Source organism: Nyctibius grandis, chromosome 3, assembly GCF_013368605.1.
Source record: "Nyctibius grandis isolate bNycGra1 chromosome 3, bNycGra1.pri, whole genome shotgun sequence".
Classification (NCBI taxonomy): Eukaryota; Metazoa; Chordata; class Aves; order Nyctibiiformes; family Nyctibiidae; genus Nyctibius; species Nyctibius grandis.
In genome coordinates, this window is record NC_090660.1 from 33,517,055 (window position 1) to 33,536,196 (window position 19,142).

At 41.4% G+C, this 19,142-nt stretch overlaps 1 protein-coding gene across 3 annotated transcripts in view; it reads right to left on the reverse strand.

Moving 5' to 3' along the window:
* GRB10 (growth factor receptor bound protein 10) overlaps positions 1-19,142 on the reverse strand; it is a 150,962-nt gene that overhangs the window by 101,367 nt on the left and 30,453 nt on the right. For all 3 annotated transcript variants that reach the window (XM_068396891.1, XM_068396889.1, XM_068396890.1), the window contains exon 2: positions 12,581-12,678. In XM_068396891.1, coding sequence (XP_068252992.1) covers positions 12,581-12,631 — 51 coding nt within the window. In that variant the 5' untranslated portion in view covers positions 12,632-12,678. The remainder of the gene's footprint in view (positions 1-12,580; positions 12,679-19,142) is intronic.

Sequence of the window (19,142 nt, forward strand, 5' to 3'; positions counted from 1 at the left end):
ATTGGAAGGGACCTCGAAAGATCATCTAGTCCAATCCCCCTGCCAGAGCAGGATTACTTAGATCATATCACGCAGGAACACGTCCAGACAGGTTTTGAATGTCTCCAGAGAAGGAGACTCCACAACCTCTCTGGGCAGCCTGTTCCAGTGTTCGGTTACCCTCACTGTAAAGAAGTTTTTCCTCATATTTAAGCGGAACCTCCTGTGTTCCAGCTTGCACCCATTGCCCCTTGTCCTGTCAAGGGATGTCACTGAGAAGAGCCTGGCTCCATCCTCATGACACTTGCCCTTTACATAGTTGTAAACATTAATGAGGTCACCCCTCAGTCTCCTCTTCTCCAAGCTAAAGAGATCCAGCTCCCTCAGCCTCTCCTCATAAGGGAGATGTTCCACCCCCTTAATCATCTTCGTGGCTCTGCGCTGGACTCTCTCTAGCAGTTCCCTGTCCTTCTTGAACTGAGGGGCCCAGAACTGGACACAATATTCCAGATGCAGCCTCACCAGGGCAGAGTAGAGGGGGAGGAGAACCTCTCTTGACCTGCTGACCACACCCCTTCTAATACACCCCAGGATGCCATTGGCCTTCTTGGCCACAAGGGCACATTGCTGGCTCATGGTCATCCTGCTGTCCACTAGGACCCCCAGGTCCCTTTCCCCTATGCTGCTCTCCAACAGGTCTGTCCCCAACTTGTACTCATACATGGGGTTGTTCTTGCCCAGATGTAGGACTCTACACTTGCCCTTGTTATATTTTATTAAATTTCTCCCCGCCCAACTCTCCAGCCTGTCTAGGTCTCTCTGAATGGCAGCACAGCCTTCTGGTGTGTCAGCCACTCCTCCCTGTTTGGTGTCATCAGTGAAGTTGCTGACAGTGCACTCTATTCCCTCATCCAAGTCATTACTGAATATATTGAATAGTACTGGTCCCAGTACCGACACTTGAGGGACTCCGCTAGATACAGGCCTCCAACTGGACTCTGTCCCATTGACCACCACTCTCTAGCTTCCTTCCTTCAGCCAGTTCACAATCCACCTCACTACCCGATATCCCAGACCACACTTCCTCAGTTTACCTGCAATTGTCATTAAATTCTGTCATTAATTTAAAAAGGAAAAAAAATTCACATAAACTGAGTGTGCATGTGTGGGCAGGTAAACATGCCATAAGTTGCCTTAATAAATAGGTATCTGGTACATTGAAGAGACTAACTGAAGTGATCTAATAAGTACAAATAACACACGAAACACTGAATAACATGTATGTAACATATGATCCTAGAGATACCTTCTGTAGAAATCTTTCCAACAGGTCATGACAAGGGGTCATGGTGGTGTGATCATGGCAACCACTCCTGGCTTGCCAAGGGCTTCCTGCTTCCCTGTTAGTCAAGGAAGGATGAGCCCAAGAGAGGGGCTCTGGAAGAAGAAGGATATGCAGAGGGAAAAACAGGACAAAAGCACACAGAAGGACTGTGCAGGACTAAAGGGCTTCACTCAACCAGGTGGCAGGAGACCCAGAGCCCACAGAGGCTGATTACGAAAGAGAGGCCACAGAGGTGGACTAGCCACAGATACAGTCACTGCCTCCTGACGTCATTGTTGCCAAGATGTCCTCCAGAAAGATGCAGTGATCTCCTTCCAGGATGACCAAAATGTCTTCTCCCAAGCTCCCTCAGCCACTACTCTCCATCGGCCTGCACACAACCACTCAAGGAAGTCCTGGGCAGCTCAGGTCCCTGCCAAGGGGAGTGGAGAAGACAGAAAACCCACAGGCAGGAAAGGGAGATGTTAGCCTTGCCAGGCTAGGCACAGTCTCTTTACAATCAACAAAACAGTTCATGCATTTCAAGGCTTGTGTCAGCCCTTACTTCCTGACCTGCACTGCCTCTTCACACTCCAGGCATGGGGGGTGGCACCTCTTCTGCAGTGGGCCCCCATTGGAGAGGAAAGGGGAACATCTGGCCAGGACTCCTAGTGCCTCGTGCCCATCCCCACCAAATGACTTGGAGCCAGGGGCACTTGAGACCAAAGGATAGCAGCACCACTCAGACCTAAGGGTGGAAGTTCACAAGACACTTAGTGAGGGGGAGCTTCCCCACGCTGCCCCAAGGGTGGCTCTGGGGAGATATGGCTGGCAGTAGGTCCTCAGAGAAGGCAGCATGGGAGACAGCCCACTTGGATGTAAACCTCAGGAGAAAGAGTAAACACCAGGGAAGACAGGAGGGTACCATGACAGAATACTAAGTACCAACAGCTTGGCTGGGAAGCCACAAAAAACAGAGTTAGGCTAGGAGATGCCTGGACTATTGGCTAGCACCCCTAGGTTCTCCTTTGCTTCTGTCACACTGGCAAGTCCCGCCTTTTCCACCTCAATGAGTGTTTCCATCTTGGAGAAGATGAAAGCTCAGAGTACCTGTCTTGCCTAGGCCAAATATGTCCATTTTTGCAGCCAGGTGCATGGGATGGGGAGAAACTGGAGACAATCAGCTAAATCACATTTCTAATCCACTCACAAGCAAACAGTGCAGTTCCAGCTGCAGCCAGCACGGAATGCTACAAAGATTTCTGGAGAGGGTTGAAGACAATTTCACATCACAAGTGATCTCTGAGCCAACTGGGGAAACACTCTGCTTGACTGATAAGCTAGCAAAGCCAACTCATGGACAGCGAAGAACCAGTCTGGGAAGTAGAGGTTGATGGCAGCCTGATGCCATGCTGAGATGAAGGTAACAAGAGTAAGGGAGCAAGACTACTAGCAGAATTACAGTCCTGGACTGTGGGAAAGTAGATTTTTGGCTTGCTCAAGGATCTGATTGCCAGGTTCCCATGGGAGACTGCTCTGAAGAACCAAGGGGCCGAGGACAACAAGCTGATCTCCCAGGACAGCCCCCTCAAAGCTCAAGAATGGTCCACTTTGGCATGTAGAAAGTCATATGGGAATGGCAGAAAGCCTGGGTGAATGGACAGGCAACTCCTGCCTCAGCTCAAATGCTGAAATGCAAAGAAGGTCAAAGCATGAAGAGGTTATACAGAAAGAATGTGGAGACACTACCCAAGCCAAAGAGCTGGAGCAAACAAAGGAGGCCAACAAAAAAACAAGGAATGCTTCTACAGGTAAGCAGGGCAAAAGGATAGCTAATATTAGTCTAGTTAGTGCTCAGTTGTGCATGGGACCCAGCAGCTAAGGACACAAAAGATCAATGATTTCTTTGCCTCTGTTTTTCCTAGTAAAGTTCATCCTCACATCTCATGGTTCTTTGAGCATAGCGTCAGTATCTGAGGGACTGAACCATTACTCACAGCAAAGGAAGGTTATGGCTCACACAAGCTAACTGGACCAAGTCCCTGGGACCAGATAGGATGTGTTAGAAGGTGCTAAGGAAGCTGGCCAATACCACTGCAATACTACTCCCTCTTATCTTCAAAAAGTAAGTCACTGATTAGAGGAGAATCCTGATGACTGCAGAGGCAAAAAATCACATTCATCTTCAAAACAGGCAAGGATGAGGATATAAGGAACCAGAAGCTGGTCAGCCTTGCCCAGTTTCTGGCAAAATTACAGAGCAAGTCCTCCTGGAAGTCATTGCCAGGCACATGAAGGACAAAAAAGCAATTGGTAAATCCATGCTGGCTATTCCAAAGAACAAGTCATACCTGACATTTCAGCTCACAGTTCTATATCATTTATATTATGGGTCTTATCTCTCAAAAAATCAACACGCTTACATAGATCATGGATGATTGTGCTGCCTTTTGATTTCCTCATACTGTTGCACATGCTAGGTTCCTCAAATACATAGTTAAAATTTTACAATGTTGGGCAATCTTATTGGATTTTAGAATATCTAATTATTTTCACTAGAAAAGTAGGCACTTCATTTGTACTCCCCACAGCCCAAAGCAATCTGCCTCAGATATAGCTGAAGACTGGAGAAAAGTTAACTGCAAACTTGACAAGGACCTACTGCAACAGCATAAAATTCATCAAAAATACTACTTTGCCTCCACTGAGGTATCAGTTCCACAAAAACCCACATGAGCTGAAATAATGGTCTGTCACTCTTCTACACTAATAGCTTCAAGAACTTCTTCAAGAAAGGTGCCAACACCACTTTGTCAGAAATCCCCTTCTGAACTGTGCAGAAGTATTCAGTATTCTGGGGAACTTGCCAGCATGACAGTATTTACTGTATGACTAATATGCATTAATGAAGCACAAATGGACAACTATTTACTTGTGCTAATAACTAAAGCGCTTTATTAGAGCTAAGGCCTCTAGCATGAAGGATTGCCAGGTTCTTCCACTTGCCAAAATTATGTCAAAAAATGGAGCCAGTGTGTAAGACATCAAGAGCTACAGCCAGTGTGTAGTAGAATCTTAAGTCATTGTTTAACATTCAGCTTGCAAAGGACAAGCATGCTCCAAAACCACTGGCCGTTTCCGAGGGCTTGTCTTTTCATTGTAGAGGCTAGAATTTCAAATATGCACACTGATCTTACCATTACACAAGCCAAAGCTATCTTAAAATAGCAGAAAAGCCTGAGAGCTTTGCTGGGCATTTGTGTTCTACCTTTGATTGCTTGTTTTTCTTTCAAAACCAGAAAGAAAAACACTGTATCTTAATGCCTCAGATTAAAATATCAATACTATCTAGCATAAAAAGCCATTAATACCAATAATCTGGCCCTTTCTACAGGAAGGATTCCTGAAAGCTGATCAATTTTGTAAAATTCCACCCTGAAAAAGCAAAGCCAACCCTTCAAGAACAAAATCCTTGCTCTATGCCACACTCTCCATCCCACACCTCCACGAAGGAAACGTACCCGCAACACTAAGAATTAAAGATACACCTGAAAAGTGGCAGAGTCTTGTGGGAACCTAGGGAGAACTTTTAAAAAGAATATTTCAGACTGCATTATATTAGAAACTGAAAGAAAAATTCTTAGAGGATGCAAAAGAAGCAGGTGAAGATCCTTTTCAGTCATAGCTAGCACTAGGTGGGCTTGATATATTCATCCCTAGCTTTACAAAGTAAGTGGCTTCATCCACCACTGAAGCCATGGTGAGTTTAGGCTATCTGTTCTTGTTTGAATAAGCAGCTTCAGCTCAGGACTCAGCTGCAGCTTAATAACTAGGTGGTCTGCAAGTGTAGAAACAAAACGATCCCTGCCATGAGACATAACATTAACAATAAAGTTTGGAAGCTGTACCCACTGTTTCTTTTTAGAAACAAAACAACTCTCCTCTGGGAGTTGATCATCCAAAGAACTTCAGGCAGAATCACAGGATTTTGGTTGTGGGGCTGTTGTTTAGGGTCGTCCTCCCCCTCCCCTTTTTTAACTTAAAAAAAGAAGAAATTGTAAATTCTTATGAAATACTGTCCTTCCTTTGATCAAACAGTCTCCCTTTAGACTGTGCAAGGCAAGAAAACCTACTGGGCCTAACTTTTAGCAAGGTCTGTATCTAGATATGTTTCTTGGAAGTACTTAAGTATAAAACATTGTATCTCTGGTCTTTTCCAAGGATAGAAAAGGCCCATCTGAGCCAACTGGCAAGGACACCAACACCAAGAATTATCTGAGCCACAGCACTTTCTTGAAAAGTGACAGCTCAAAATGCACAGCAATCTTATCTTCCTCTTACAAAAACAAACTAATCATCTCCAGTGGTTATTTACTCATATGAAGAGCACAGAACATCTGTAGAAGGAAGGTTCATTAAAAACACATATCCCCAAACTATCACCAACATAATTCCAGTTAACTATAACAAAGCCAATTTAAAAAAAAATACTTCTATGTCAGGGTTTCTATTCTCTTATATTTACAGAGACATTTGAAGTATGAAGCTGTCTTCAGACTTGTACATCACCTTCTCTCTTCCGTTAAGTGAGAGCTGTTACTAACATGAAAACACTCATACTGGTAGTTCTCCAAAATAACCAGCTGGTAAACAGCTTGTTAAATATTTACTCATTTGGAAAAGATCCCATTCATAAGAAAAACATACACAGGATTTAGTTTGGTGCTATAGTCTGTTAACGTGATTGTTACCATTACTTCAGAATGGTCTCATGAAGTTTTGTAAGAAAACACCAGAAAATGGCCTGTTTTTATCAACATGGGTGTTTTTACAATCTGGAAGTGGCATCTTAAAAGTGCACACAAGTCAGAACATAAAGAGATCCATCGCTTTTGACTTTCACGTGATCAGTGAATGACTGAGGTCGGAAGGGACATCTGGTCCACCCTCCTGCTCAATTAGGGCCACCTACAGCTGGTGGCCTGGGATGGTGTCCCAATGGCTTTGGAGTATCGCCAAGGATGGAGATTCCACCACCTCTCTGGGCAACCCGTGCCAGCGCTCAGTCACCCTCATGGTGAATGAGTGCTGCCCGACATTCAGAGGGAACCTCCTGTGATTCAGTTTGTGCCCATTGCCTCTGGTCCTGCCACTGGGCACCACTGAAAAGAACCTGGCTATTTTCTCTTTGCACCCTCTTTTCAGGTATTTATATACATTCATAAGATCCCCTCTCAGCCTTCTCTTAAGTAAAAAAGTAGTAAACTGTAGATTTAAACATGTATGAAAAGTAGAGCTAAAACAAGGGACAAATTTAAGAGACTACTTGTATATAATGACATAACAAGATTAAAAGAAAAGTTCAGTCTACTGTTCAAGCATGAGCATGAAACCATTAAAAGAAAGATGCAAAATTAAGCTTCTTGACTTGTAATTTCCTCACTTGATTTGCAACATCTACAGTGTTTCCTCACTGCTGTTGGCAGTAATGCAAGTAGTAAATGGTATGACTGACCATTAGAGTGCTTTGAGTCTTTTTTTTTTTGGTGGGTTGAAAAATCTTTATAATTGAAAAATGTGGACCTAGCCACTTGAAATTTCTTGCTCGTATTCACATTCAAAAAAGACTTCATGTTTTGCCAACCAGCTTCAGTGTAAATTAGAATACAAAAGTAGAAGTGCAAACAGTTAAGTACAGACTTTCAATTGGAACTGTAGAAGGGTAAACTGGTAGAGCAAAAAAAGTAATTGATAGGTGTTTCTTGTAAGAAGGGAAACTAATCAATGTGTAAAAGCTTAGTAAGAGATACAAATATCTGCCATTATTTTGCTTCAAAATCTCTGACATAATTCTACTTCATATACAATACTCTAATGACATGCAATAGTGGGGGCAAGTGCACTTCCAATGGTCTCCTTAAGAGGTAAGCACCACACTTTTATTTCAATGTTAGTGAAAACAACTGCTTTTGGGACAATTTTTTAAACAGATTTCTTTCCAAGAAAAATAGACAGAAATCCAGCTCCAGTTGCTCTTCACCAAAAACTACCAAGCAGCATCAACTCTATCTGTAAAAAACATTTGCAGTCTGCACTCAAGGAGACAGACTTCATAACTTCATATTGGAGGCAACATGTCTTGTAAAAACATTCACTCATGTTCTCCCTGCTTTGTACTTTATGTCTGCTTCAGTCCGTCAACCCTCTACACCACATACATTAAGAGCATTGTCAACAAAATATCTATTGACTGACACCATATTTCACAAATCTGATGACTTTCTGCATTGGCAGTAGCAGCATTTCAGCTTTATTTCTTCATACAATATGTAGAAGAATGATGCAATGCAATAATGCTTCTGATGTTTTTTCACTCAGCTATCCCCAAGGACTTTGAAAGCCTGCTTGTGTACTTTGGTCCTTCCATATTGCCCCATTAGCATGAAAAACCCAAACTCCGGGCCAAATTCCATACAAGCAGCATCTTTGCACATTTAAGCCTAATGAGAACAAATTAAGCTGCAGCTTTTCTGAATCTTAAAAATCATGTATTGGGTTTGTGTGGCAAGGTTTTGGTAGCAGGTGGGCTACAGGGGTGGCTTCTGTGAGAAGCTGCTAGAACCTACTCCTATGTCCGACAGAACCAATGCCAGCTGGCTCCAAGACCGACTCACCGCTGGCCAAGACCAAGCCTATCGGCGACAGTGGTAGTGCCTCTGGGATAACATACTTAAGAAGGAGGGGCGGGGGGGGAACTGCAGTGGAACCACAGCAGCAGAGAGAGGAGTAAGAAGATGTGAGAGAAACATCTGAAAACACCAAGGTCGGTGAAGAAGGAGGGGAAGGAGGTGCTCCAGGCACCAGAGCGGAGATTCCCTTGCAGTGTGTGGTGAAGATTCATGTGCCCCTGCAGCCCATGGAGGTCCATGGTGGAGCAGTTATCCATCTGCAGCCCTTGGTGGACCCCATGCCAGAGCAGGTGGATGCCTGAAGGAGGCTGTGACATTGTGGGAAGCCCACACTGAAGCAGGCTCCTGGAAGGACCTATGGACCCGTGAAGAGAGGAGCCCAGGCTGGAGCAGGTTTGCTGGCAGGACTTGTGACCCTGTGGGGGACCCACGCTGGAGCAGTTTGTGAAGAACTGCAGCCCATGGGAAGAACTCACACTGGAGAAGTTCATGGAGATCTGCCTCCTGTGGAAGGGACCCCACGCTGGAGCAGGGGAAGAGTGTGAGGAGTCCTCCCCCCGAGGAGGAAGGAGCGGCAGAGACGACATGTGATAAACTGACCGCAACCCCCATTCCCCATCCCCCTGAACTGCTCAGGGGAAGGAGGTAGAGAAATCTGGAGTAAAGTTAAGCCCAGGAAGAAAGGCGGGGTGAGGGGAAGGTGTTTTTAAAACTTGGTTTTATTTCTCATTACACTACTCTGATTTTGATTGGTAATAAATTAAATTAATTTCCCCGAGTCGAGTCTGTTTTGCCTCTGACAGTAATTGCTGAGTGATCTCCCTGTCCTTATGTCGATCCACGAGGCTTTTGTTGTATTTTCTCTCCCCTGTCCAGCTGAGAAGGGGAGTGACAGAGTAGCTTGGTGGGCACCTGGCAGCCAGCCAGCCAAGGTCAACCCACCACAAATTGTAAGAAAGATCTCCATAGTCTCAATAAATAACTGTCAATAGCTAAATGAACAAAGATTTTCAAACAGTGTCACGCAGACAATGAGGGCAAAAACATAGGTCTTGACAGCCCTTCCCACATAGGTTTTCAGTCCACTTGGACACAAATTCTGCAATTGATTTTTTTTTTTTTTCATTATGTGTTTTTTAGGACAACAGACATTTTATTCACACAAACATGGACAGCAGCATGTATACCTATATTAACACTGAGTATCAGACAGTTCAATTCCAAAGTGAGAGAGAGAAGACTAAGTCACATGAAAGGCATCTGGATTTCATAGGGATGAGGATTATGGCATCCGATGATGGCATCCACCAAGGTAACTGAATTAGAGATATAAGCACCTTCATTTTTTTTCTCTTAAAACAGAAACCCTCTCTCTAACCACCCAATCAAAGCAAACAACCCCTGAAAATGTGAAAAGCGTGTCTCCTGAAAACCTACACTCACTAAGATGAAGCACCCTAGGAAAACAAGTATAACCTCAACATGCCATGGACTTGGATCAGACTACCTCCAAAGGTGTCTTCTAACTTACTGTATCATTTTATGGAAAACAAGGATCAGATGTGCCATACTAAAACCTGGAGAACCTGTGCCTAGCTGTTCCTCCAGCTGAAAGGCAAAGAAACACAACTGTTGTAGTAACGGCAGTACATCATCTTCACATCCACAAATCTGACATCATTAAAGGAGGCTTTTATTACAGTAGCTAGCCTCTAACTGATTAATTCTCTTACGTATTTACTTCCCTACTCTTGAAGTGCACAAAGCTTCTCAAGTATGATGTGAAATATTCTGCTCTGTTATCCAGTCAAGAGAACTATTAGCAATCCTGAAATCCACAGCTCTGTACATGTAGGAGAAAGTAATTTCCATTTTCTCCCTATTTTGTGACCAAGCGCTTGTAATACATTTTATGCAAAGCTAGACGATGAGTATAATTTGAACAAAATTTCTTTCTCTAATAAGAATTCAGCTCTCTGAAAACAAACTCTATTAATTATTAATAAAGTCAAGCCTGCATCTTGTTATGAGAAAATAAACAGAAGGCAGAAAATAGAAGATGAACAGAACATTCCCACGTCCAGAATTTTAGCTTCAGAAACTGAGACAAAAACCCATCCTTTTGTTATTTATGTCACTGAGACTTGCACAATTCATGCATTAAAGGGTTAAAGAACTAAATCTTCCCCAAGAGTTCAAGTCACTGCACATAAATACTGTTGTGACTACAGATTGCAAAAGAACGGAAACACAGTAAATCATCCCATTTTTTCTGAGAAATTCTGGGACTATGTTCTGAATTTCCAGGAACAGAAGACAAACACTGCCAATTCTCACTGCCGGATTTTTACTGAAGAGTTCGAGAATTTGGAAAGGGCTCCTGAAAGTCACTAAAAGGTAGTATTGATTTTTTTCCACAAAGCTAGAGATTGTTTCTAGGAGAATGCACTCAGTGTGACTGGTTTATGCGCTAACTCCTGAGAAAGTTAAAAACACCAAAACAAAAAAACCACAAAAAACAAAAAAACAAACAAACAAAAAAAAACCACAAAAAAAACCCCAAAAAGCTCTTAAACAAGACCTGAAAGCTTCTGAAAGCAGTAAACATTGCAAACAAAGAGGCCAGTAAGAAAGTCAGAGATCTATACCTTGTCCATCTCCCCAGAAAATCCAGGTTCTCATTTCTGTTGCTGTCTGCTTTGAACGTAATCCTAAACTCCAATTCATTGATTTATTCTAAACACTGAAGTTACAGCATTAAGGTCCCAACCTTGCGGAACTCTGCAGGAATGTTCTCCATAGCCTTCCATTCACATTAAGTCAGAAAATGTACTGAAAAAAATAGAACATTTCTTCACACTAATCTGGAGCATATTTAGTTTAACCTTCTTTCAGCCCTTTACCAACACAATACTGGCACTGTAGCCAAATCCGAAAGACAAGTTGATGAAAGCTTCTAAGTCAGATTTAGTAGGGGTGGAAAAACAGATGTTCAGGGGTTTTTTTAATGCGAACTTCACTTCTGACAGAAGGCACGGTAGTTGTGAATAGGCTTCCAAAGGTAGTCTTTAAACCAGTTACAAGCACTTAGGATAGTTAACACACAGTAAGCTATGACCAAAAATAATTACCAGGGAGTCACTTTCCCACCACCTTAAGTCACTCATGTTGCTTTAACACTTCTAGTCTTGTTGACCGCCCCAGACTAAAGCAGATTATCTACAGGGTTTGTAAGAGCAAGGGGAAGTACCAAGGAAAATTCATATTCTTACTGCTTATGAACCACTACAGACACTATATTCATGAGGAAGTTTGACATCCAGTAAAGAATTTGCAGCTCAAAAGTGACTGCCTACAATGTCAAGATTCTCTTACATAGCTCTCCTCTCCCTCAGCTTTGTATCATGACTCAGATGATGCTCTACATGAATTGGAAGCATAATTTCACAGTGCATCAAAACTATGAAGTCCAAACACATCTATTCACATATTCTTTTAAAATCATAGATCCAAATATAGTAACAGATTTTCAAGATACCCGATTTCTCAAAGTCCATTCTATTTTTATAGCTGCAAAAGCAATCATAAAGGAACTGTTATGTTTTTCCTGTTATCGGGAAAAGCATTCAGCTACATTCAACTGACAATTTCATCATATACTAACATTAGTCTTTTAACTAATTTGAAGTTTCCTGATGGGGAAAATACTGTAAGTTGGCATATTACGAAACAGATGTATAAATCCTACAGAGGTTTGTTGGGGATTTTGTTGTTGGTTTTGTTTGGTTTTTTGCTTTTCTTTCAAATGAGTAGCATGACTGTAGTAATCACTACTAGTAATTGTTTTCTCTTGGGGAGAAAGAGAAAAAGGTTTCAATGTCATATGATACTCTGTTTAATTATTTGTGTATCTGCAGGGCCCAAAACCATAACTGAATCATTACAGTGGTAAGCACACTATGAAAACAAGAGAAAAAAGGGCAAAAACCAGGTCACGTCCAAAATAACAAATTTGCAGTTTCATAAAAAATACAAAGCATGCATTATGGCAACCACAACTGCCTGGAAAAACAAAATATGAGAACTTCTAAGTGCATTTTTGCCTAGCACCTTTGAATTGAGCTGAGGAGTTTTTTTAATATATTCTTTGTAATATGCCATATTGTGTGCTTAGATACAGCATAATGACTCGACAAACATAGGATCTAACGAAGTGTAAAAATCTCTGCCTTTGTTCCTATGAATATAGCATTCACCAAACATTGATACTTTTTGGTGCAAGGCATTTCACTGGTATCATAGCTTGCCTTTTTTTTTTTGAAACAAGTGCCTTCTCCCAAATATGAACTGGCTATTTTGAGGACAGATATCAAATCTTAATCAGTATACATTAGTGACCCAGTTTTTTCAGCAGCAGGTCATGAATACAGGATGGTAACAGAGGCTCTGTTCCCAAACATTAGCAAAACCCAGAGAACTGCCAGACAGCTATTAGCAGTTTGATGAAAAGTTTGAATGCACAATCAATCTCTGGCACACAGCAATATGATGCTACAAGCTGACTGGAACATGCAGTTTCATAACTTACTATCCGATAAGGAAGATGTAAAAAGGAGTCTGGGCAGCCAGCTAAAGCCATTTGTTTCTTCAAATTTTCTTCAAATTACATCTACTGCTTCACAGGACCTGCAGAGTACAAACAAACTGTCAGAAACCATACTGAAGACATTTCATCAACTTATTATTGAAAACAGTTGGAGGGGGAAGACAAGGAAGAGCAAGATGAGGTGACGAGGATTTGCATCAACTTGGGAGTAACAAATCTGCACATTTGTTGTCTGTAGCCTAGAAAACATGTTCAACCTGGTATTTCATTCAAAAGCCCAACATAACTATTCTCAGGCTAGATGACTCCTCCTTCACTTCCACAGTCCAGGCAAAGAACAAAACATCTCTTCACACCTAGACCCTAACCCTTTGAAGATCGGCCCTCACCAACTGAGGCTATGTTTTCAGTTGTGGAAAGAAAACACTGAAATCTGGGAGTTAAGATGACAGCCATTTATCATAGAACCGCTTAGGTTGGAAAAGACCCATAAGACCATAAAGATCACTATGCAGTGTTAGCCTTCAACACCTAGTTACACAACTACTTCTTCCCTTTACCCTTTCCATCTGCCTTCTCTCACGGCTTTATTCTCATGCAATATATCAAATAGGGTGTCCCATGCAAATCTGCATTCAAGTCTTGCATTTCCTCTTCTGTGTGATTATTAACAGCAACTTCCCCAGGTGAGTGGTCTTTCTTTTAAGCATCACTTCGGTGATCAAATCAAGCTTAAAAAGAAATCTACTGCAAACATATTTAGAGGTGCATATGGCTAAAGAACTAAAAATAACCGAAAAGAGTTAAGCCGATATCAAGAAAGGACTTTAACTGCTGGTTCATAAGAAAGGAAACAAAACTAAGCAAAAGCATGTAAATATATAAAGCACTATTTGCTGGTCCCAGCATTTCTCCCAACCAGTGGCAGTCAGCTGGAGACATCCCTGCAGTATAAGACAAGTGATGCCACCTCCGAGCAGATGAAAAAAGGATGAGTGGGGGAGAGCGAGCAGACTGCAAAGCAGAGCCAGAACTTTCACTCCTACCACAAGCAAGCTCTTCTCTTGTTCACTGTTAATTATCAATTATGTATTCAAAACAAAAGGCTGAGTTTTAAACAGGCTACCCACTGCTCTCCAGTAGGCATGAACTGTCACCAAACCAAAGCTCCCAGCAAAATTTATGGGACAGTTAAGTCATGGATAAGGGTAAAAGATATCTTGGGAAAACTGCTCCTGGAGGAGTTGCAGCTTATGGTCCACGTAAACCACGCACTCATTGAGGAAGCTTTATTTTATCTAGTTCCAGGATAAGTTTGCCTGAGGTATGGTAGCCACCTCCTCTATCATAAAGGCAGGCAAACTCCTGGGAGCTTCTTTCCAGGAAGGAGCTACCAGGCTTCTGCCGTTTTCCTGAGGTAGTAACTTCCTGGGGTCAATTCATACAGCCAATTACCTTGGAAGGGAACGGTTTTTGGCAACAGTAAGTTTGAAAATCTATTTAACCCAATATGCATAAATCAAGTTGTTTATTCTAGATACATATTTCCATAGCTTTTACCTAAGTTTTAAACCAAAATTTTACAGGATTCACACTGGATGGGGGAAGACCACCTCAAACATCTAACTCTGTAGGCACGATATCCAACTTGTGCTGTTGCTAATATTTAAACATATAAAGAGTGGTCTACAGCCATCTAACTCCCAACCCACACCTAAACGTTTGCAGTCCGTTTTTAACAGGGATCTGAAGATTTAATTTTCAGGGCAGGATTTGTCTCATTCACCCAGTTCTGGGAGAAGTAAGCACAGATTTATGGAAATCTCTCATCTTGGCTGGTGTATGAAAAAAAAAAAGCTGCTTTTCACTTTGGGGAGTAATTTTCTATAAGTATATCTAAAGTTAAATTAGGCAAGCCACTGGAGTAGATGTTTTGAAGTTGGTACAATGCATCAAGAACAAAGAGAACCATATTATCAGCCTGTAAACCCACAAATTAAAGAAAGTTTAGGTAAAGGGATAAGGGAAAAGAATTCAGTCTTGCATTGCAACAGTTTTATGTTTATTATCACTTCAGTATTTAGAGAACAGGAAGAGGCATGACTGCTGTAAATTTAAGTGTAAGTTATTTAGGACTGAATATCAAAATACTGGTCTTTCTCTCTATGTTTCAGCAAAAGGCACCGATTCACTTATAGCAAGACAGATTAAATATGTTCCTAAACAATACCAGACCAATTTGTCTACTCTGGGGCATGCTGCAGTTTATGCCACAGCCCCATTACGCCAATGGAAGATCATCAATTACCTCGAACAATAGTTGGAGTCAAGACTGCACAATTTATCAAGATCCATTTGCTTCACTACTACATGCTTGAGTATTCATTTGTTAACACCACAGAAACAGAGGAAAGCAATAATCTCTAGATGATATCATTCCTAGTCAGTCATACGTTAACACTGATTTAAGATCGCATCTCTTTTGTCTGTCTAAAAGCAGTTTATCAAAGTAGTCCTACCCCAGGAATACAAAAAGCCTTTGCTCACCTTTAAGATCTAAGGCCCTGTTGTACCACATCACCGAGTAATAAATTTTATAGGGACAGAACTGTACACCAATTCATGCGTTCAGCAGTAAAATTAGGATTTAAGAAAAATACATTAACTTCTTCTTTACTATTGTCTTTAAACATGATTTTTAGCATGTCAGTTCTCTTCAGAGACCGTAACTGCATACAGACTTCTGTGTTCTTCCCAGGCAAGTTAAACAGCACAAATCACAAAGAGACTGAAGTGCCAAGTTACCACCCTTTTCCTAAAATGCCTTAGAAGGTGGAGAGAAATGTTGAAGGGTTGTAAATAAAAAACAAGCTATGTAGTCAATCACTGTTACAAAACTCAGGACATCCAGTGGCGAGAACAACTGTTGTGCAGCATCGAGCCAGGCAGCCTGTGTACATTCAAAACCAAACAACTTCGTGTGCTTCCATTGGCTTAGGATGTCTTTCTCGGACAGAGCTCCTGAAAGAAGGACAGTCACAATAAACCAAGTTTCAAAGGTCATAAGATTCGGTCTTTGGATGATATTCTCTAGCCTAAAGAATAATCTATTGCGAGGCGTAGCTTTGATATCTCAGTCTCAGAAGTGTTAAACCAACTCACATCATCTAAACAAAGATCGATATTCATCCAACATGGAAAACGTTGCAGGTATGCATCCTGGAGATTACTGCTGCTCTGAATGAGTTGCTTCTAGTCACGACCAAATTACCCACCAAACCAGTAGATTAAGTTATCTATTAATGGCAAATTAAGCCTGTCACCAGGTATACTTTTTGATTTATCACTTGCTCCCTGCATATTCCCAGCAGAGGAAACTGTATCTCACTCAGCACTCTGGAAGTACAGACAGCCTACGCACCTACAGATACTGCGGTAGGAAGATGGCAGGGGTATGGTCACTCTGCCAATTCAGGAAGTTTTCCAGGTTCTACATGTGCCATCTGTCAGAGTCTTTAAATTCAAGAGAAAAATAATTTTTAAAATGCAATCACTTGCGGATTAGTTAGAAACAGGAGGAGGAAAAAAAAAAGAAAATATTTTAACCTGGCAGAGTTGCAAGACAAGCTCCAGAGTGCTTGAAAACTGGAGTTATACTCTTTTATGAAAGGTAACTTAACAAATTTGTTGAATACTATTCCCTTTCAAGTCCTAGGTATTTCATTATTTTTCTTCTGTAATGTTCTCCTTTCTGTAACTGAACTACTATGGAAGAGGGAGGGGAAAAAAGCTTCAATACAGCCTTAAATTTTGACCTACCTGAAGACGTTTCTCCAAGACCTCAGGTTTAACATATAGGTTAAAAATCTTTCCCTCTCTTTTACATATCTTTTACTTTCTCACTGTCACCACTTTATTTCTCCCCACACTATAGCTTGAGGCTTAGCAGACCAAACCTGGATTTTTATAAGAAATTAGAACAAAGTCTTAAAACAACTGAGTTCATACAATATTCTCCCCTAAGTCACCTTCAGGACTGTCTGGGTCAACTCTACCGGACTTGTAATTTAACATCTTGGAGAGCCAGGGAAAAGAAGACCCTCTCTTGTTGGTCCACACAAAGAGCAATCTTAAAGATCTCTTCAGATGGCTTCAAGATAAGGTAGTTAAATGGATGCATCTAGCAATCCTCTACACCAACACAGGGCATGAGGACACAAACACACTTTCTTACTAGTGTACTCCTATTGCCATAGTTACAATGGAAATAAGATTTGGATTTCAGCAGCATGAGGCATGCCAGCGAATCTTCTGTATTTGAAAGATCTGACAGCTAACAGTGTCCTCAGCTGCATTTAAAATGTGGGACCCAGATGTGCTTTTCCATGCAAGGACAAGATCCACACAACTTCTCACAAGAAGGAAGCCTGAACACATGGGCTGGAAAGGAAGTGCTGCCAGATCTCATACCTGGCTGGACCAAGGACTCGATGATCTTAAGGGTCTTTTCTAACCTAAATGATTCTATGATAAGGAGACTAGATCCTAAAGCACCCTTGGCAGCACATGCGTTTGCCACCAGATTCCATTATAGCTTTAGCAATCAGTACGTATAAGGACTTCTAAAGCAATTTCCCCTCTTTTGGTGGTGGTTTCAGGTATAGACTCTGTCAATTTACAAGACTGAGGATGCCCTCCACCCCCAAGGTGATCATTGGTCAGCAGAACTCAAAGGTTCATTACTGCAAGCTTGCAGACCAAAAGACTAACTTCAAACTAGTACTGGCAGTTTCCTGTGCAAGGAACAACAGAGGACTGGATTCATCCTTTTATTTTCCACTTCAAACACATGCTTGCTTCTCTCCCCAGCTCTGAATGCCTCTCCCCACACCCAAAGTCTCCAGTTTTCTCAAACTGAAAACCAACACTTGGGCAACTCTCCTTCAAATGAGTTATTTTGCCTGATGCTCCAAAACACCTCCCCAAATACTCCAACGGCAAAGGATTCAAAGAATTTCAATATTATCATTGACATTCTGATAACCTACTGAGACTAATATCAGATAATATTTAAGAATACTTGCAGATTTCCCAATTTCTTTCCATTTCCCTTGCACAAGTTGCCATGTGCACACATACGTACCCAAAAAGGCATTTGCAAGTCTATGACATAGAGCAACTGCCTGACTAGAGCAATACTTTGAATATACCTTTGAAAACAAAGCATTGTTCTAGTTGAAATATCAACTGAGTGTTGCACACTAAAATGAAAAGCACTGTTCAAAATATAAATCAATCAAAAGCACTTCAGTTACGTCCAAATACTCCCACGATTCTATACTAAAAAATCTGGTCTTATAAAAAAAAGGGAATGTAATTCTCTTTGCCATTCTTAATTGCAAAGCTGTTAGTCTAAATATTACACCTTGTAAAGGAAGCCATTTGCCATTGTAATTTTGCCAGAAAGTGAAGAATCTTGGCAACAGCAATTCAGGCTTTTGAAAGCCAAAACAGATACATACTTCAGAAGCAGCACAGAAGAGCTGATGCCATCCCACTTTAAGACTTGCCAAATAAAATTAAATAAAATATATACAGTTCAGCATTTTTTGGTTTCCTGAAGCTGCCTAAAATTCTGAAAAGGCTCCTCAAGACTCATAGCCTGTGAATTCATGCTCACCTCCTGACAGGGCAGCTTCACTGACAACAAGTATAAAAAGTCCTTGGAGAAAAACAGTTACTTTGCACCTTGCCCATCCAGTTAAGCATTTTACCCCTTGACCCTGAAGGAAGTATTCCAGTTTAAAAAATAAACTTATAATGAAGTTTGGAAATATTTTTGAAACTCTGCAGTTTCACTATCTCCCCTGATCACTCAAAATCCTCATCTGACTCAATAGTTAAATCCATAGCTTTGAAGCAGGAACTTTGACAACTAAACAGACTGTATCCAAGTCTAAACGAAATGTTAATTAGACAGAAACTGAAATAAAGAACTATGTAGCATACAGTGCACAATCCCATCAGCAAGCCATATGCAGAAGTAGGGCAGGCCCATAGATGCACAACTGGGACAAGAGATGCATAGTGAGGCAGCCCAAGGACAACTTCAGCTGAAAATGCCGTGACTAATGGTCTCTAATTTTGTATATATACTTCCTCACTACATTCTTCACTTCCAGAAAACTGAAAAATACTGCCTCTATCCTCTGTGTTGCCATTTTCTTTCCTCTCCCACTCCAACCCAAATCTAGTCTAGAATCCAAAATTTTGTAATTTTGGGAAGTCGTCTAAATAATTATTTATTTCTGTTATTTTAAGCTTTTATTATCCAACCTGAAGACAGAGAGTGAAATTATACAACAGTTAAGATTATTTAATAGCTTGTTACTGCCAAGAACAAGACAGACATCCCACTCTCTTCATCAGCCCTTGCTCTGCTTTCTTCCTTCACTTCCTCCCAGCAACATCATGGCACTCCCTCCTTCTCCCCCTTTTGTGCCATGTATGGTCCTTAATGAGTTCAGCTTGAAAAAAAAAAAAA